Consider the following 2847-nt stretch of genomic DNA (forward strand, 5'->3'; position numbering starts at 1 on the left):
TTTAGCGTCAGGAGATCAAATATTATCTATCGCGCTGGCTTTCAGATGTGGAGAATCAACTGTTCGGAAAATTATTCATGAAACTTGTCCAGTCATAGTACAAGTGTTGCAACCGATCTATCTCCGTTTACCAACCGAAGAAGAATGGAAAAATATTTGCGCTGGTTATCTAGAAAATTGGAATTTCCCTCACTGTGTTGGGTCGTTTGATGGAAAACATGTGGTGATACAAGCTCCTCCAAACTCCGGGAGCTTATTCTTCAATTACAAAAAGACATACAGCATTGTACTGATGGCTGCGTGTGACCATAACTATATGTTTACACTAGTCGACGTAGGCTCCTATGGTGGAAATAGCGATGGTGGTATTTTCACCTCTTCTGACATTCATTCAGCACTGGAAGAGGAAACCTTGAACCTTCCCAAAGGAACTGCAAATCTTCCTGGAAGTAACGTTAAATTACCATGCTTTTTTCTTGGGGACAGTGGTTTCCCAATTAGCACTACCATGATGCGACCTTATTCCGGAAAACTACTTGATGAAAGAAAAAAAATCTTTAATTACAGGTTAGTAATTCACGTTTTTATTTTTATTATTATTTTACTATTGTATCGTACTAAAATTATTTTAATATTTTATTTTATTGACTTATAGATTATCTAGAGCAAGGCGCACGATCGAAAATACTTTTGGTATTTTATCTTCACGGTGGAGGATCTATCGGAAGCCTATTACAATGAATCCAAAATATGTTGATAGCATTATCATGGCGACTGTATGTCTGCATAATTTTATAAAGTCTGAAGAAGATCGTGTGCAAATGAATGATAGAATATATTGTCCTCCAAATTTTGTGGACTCAGAGGATACTGCAGGCAACATCATCCCTGGGGAATGGCGACGATATACTGATAACGCACTCACAAACATACCAGCCACTTCAGCGCATCATGCAACTACAATTGCATATAAACAAAGAGAAAAGTTAGCCGATTATTTTTTGTCTCCCCTTGGTGAAGTTCCTTGGCAATACGAGTATGTCCAAAGAGGGCAGCATTGCGATAATTTCTAATATAAGCATTAATATACGTCTACATTTGACAGAGCTATAACTTTCTTTTATTAAAAAAGGTTACAATAAAAACAAAAAGTGATCTATATTTCAACAAAATAATCAACTGAGAACTAAAAAGAAACTTCAGGCTAAGACTAGCGAGTAACACAGCGTTTTATTACAACTTGTATAGTTAAAGTAATATGCATTTATGTTATTTTGTAACGCATTATGTTGACTATCTTATAACAATTGCATTGTATCGTTTAATACAAAATAAAAAATCTGAGAATCAAGAACAAAAAACAAAAAATTACTGGAAATATTGCACCATATACCATACTTCAATACAAAAAACAAACGCAGAATAAAGAACACAAAAAGAAAAATAGATTTACACAAGCGACGTCAAAAACGAGATTTAAGACTTAAGATTTAAGAAAGTTGGCCAATCACAATCGATTATTCTTCTCACGTGAGATAATCGACTATAATTGGTCAATTTTCTTAAATCTTAAGTCTCATTATAGACGCTTAATTGAAGGATTCTGCGAATGTTACTTAACTGAAAAAATTAAGAGCTTGTTTATAACTATTCGTAACTCATATATTATTCGTAATATTTCCTTTCTTTTTTCTGTTCTTTTAGGTTGCGGCATATTTTTCAATAATGATAATATAAGTTGGCAAAGAGCCACATCTTCTTGTATTTCAGGATCGAGAGTTGAAGAAGTTGGAGAGCACCTGTTCTCTAGTAAAGAAGTAACTCTATGAACTGCATTTTGTAATAAATCCGGTTGTGATTTTCCTCTTGATTTTGTCCGCTGCAGCCCACTTAGATTCTTCTTACGTGTATCGGAGACACTTAATGTAGAACAAGCATCAGATGTACTGGTATAATGACCCGAAGTTAACGAATGTCTAAAAAATATAAACATTATTAATAAATTTTTGTTTATGTCTGTGTCTATATATATATATATACACACATACATATATATGTATATATTTATTTATATATAACAAAAGTGAATTTTTATAAAAATCAAAAATAAAAATCCTACAATAAGGATACTTGTAGATACTTACCCTGAATGCTCTTCACTATGTTTTATTGAAGATGGAGATGAAGATAGTCTACGAACTGATGATTGTGAAGAAGTTTGTGGTGCTACGCTGTTTAAGACTGGTGAACTACAGACATAAACAAATATTTATTAAAATCGTTTATATTTTTTTGACATTCATTAAATTCGGATCACTATACCAATATATATATATGTATATATAAAAAAAAGTTAATTTTTATAAAGAACAATTTATCAAAAGTAAAAATCCTACAAATAAAGTGCTTGTGTACTTACTTCGAATGCTCTTCAATATGTCCTATTGATGGAGACAAAGGTCTGAAGACTGATGATTGTGAAGAAGTTTGTGGTGCTACACTATTTAACGCTGATGATTGCGAAGAAGTTTGTGATGTTACACTTTTTTCCAATTCGGATCTAAGTCCTTTAAAAATATACTGCTCTGACTCTACATTTTTGTTTGTTGAACTTTGTTCAATGGATGTAGCAGAAGAGCTTATTTCCCCTTCGCAATTTAAACCAAAATTTCTTAAAAAAAAAAAAAGAAACGAATTTTTATTATTGATTTGTAAAGACATGCTTTCAATTTTACGTGAAAATTAATAGAAAATTACTAGAAAATATTACAAACTTTTAAAGACACGAATATCCTGTTAAAGGTGTACTTTTTACATGAGATCGGAAGAGCACACGTCTGAACTCCA

General features: G+C 32.2%; 2 protein-coding genes across 2 annotated transcripts; one reads left to right on the forward strand and one right to left on the reverse strand.

Moving 5' to 3' along the window:
- Window positions 1-6: 6 nt before the first annotated feature.
- Window positions 7-1361, forward strand: LOC105448789. Its single transcript, XM_011687560.1, has 2 exons — window positions 7-567; window positions 656-1361. Exons 1-2 carry the CDS (start codon window positions 293-295, stop codon window positions 1071-1073), a joined length of 693 nt encoding a protein of 230 aa, XP_011685862.1. The 5' UTR covers window positions 7-292; the 3' UTR covers window positions 1074-1361.
- Window positions 1362-1448: 87 nt separating this feature from the next.
- LOC105448783 (cell wall protein RBR3-like) lies at window positions 1449-2761 on the reverse strand. The gene is made up of 3 exons (XM_011687547.1): window positions 2420-2761; window positions 2145-2249; window positions 1449-1976 (listed from the first exon to the last, which is right to left on the reverse strand). The coding sequence occupies exons 1-3, from the start codon at window positions 2719-2721 to the stop codon at window positions 1613-1615; spliced, it is 771 nt and encodes a 256-aa protein (XP_011685849.1). The 5' UTR covers window positions 2722-2761; the 3' UTR covers window positions 1449-1612.
- Between the last annotated feature and the right edge of the window lie 86 nt (window positions 2762-2847).

Source organism: Wasmannia auropunctata, unplaced genomic scaffold, assembly GCF_000956235.1.
Source record: "Wasmannia auropunctata unplaced genomic scaffold, wasmannia.A_1.0 LD336111.1, whole genome shotgun sequence".
Classification (NCBI taxonomy): Eukaryota; Metazoa; Arthropoda; class Insecta; order Hymenoptera; family Formicidae; genus Wasmannia; species Wasmannia auropunctata.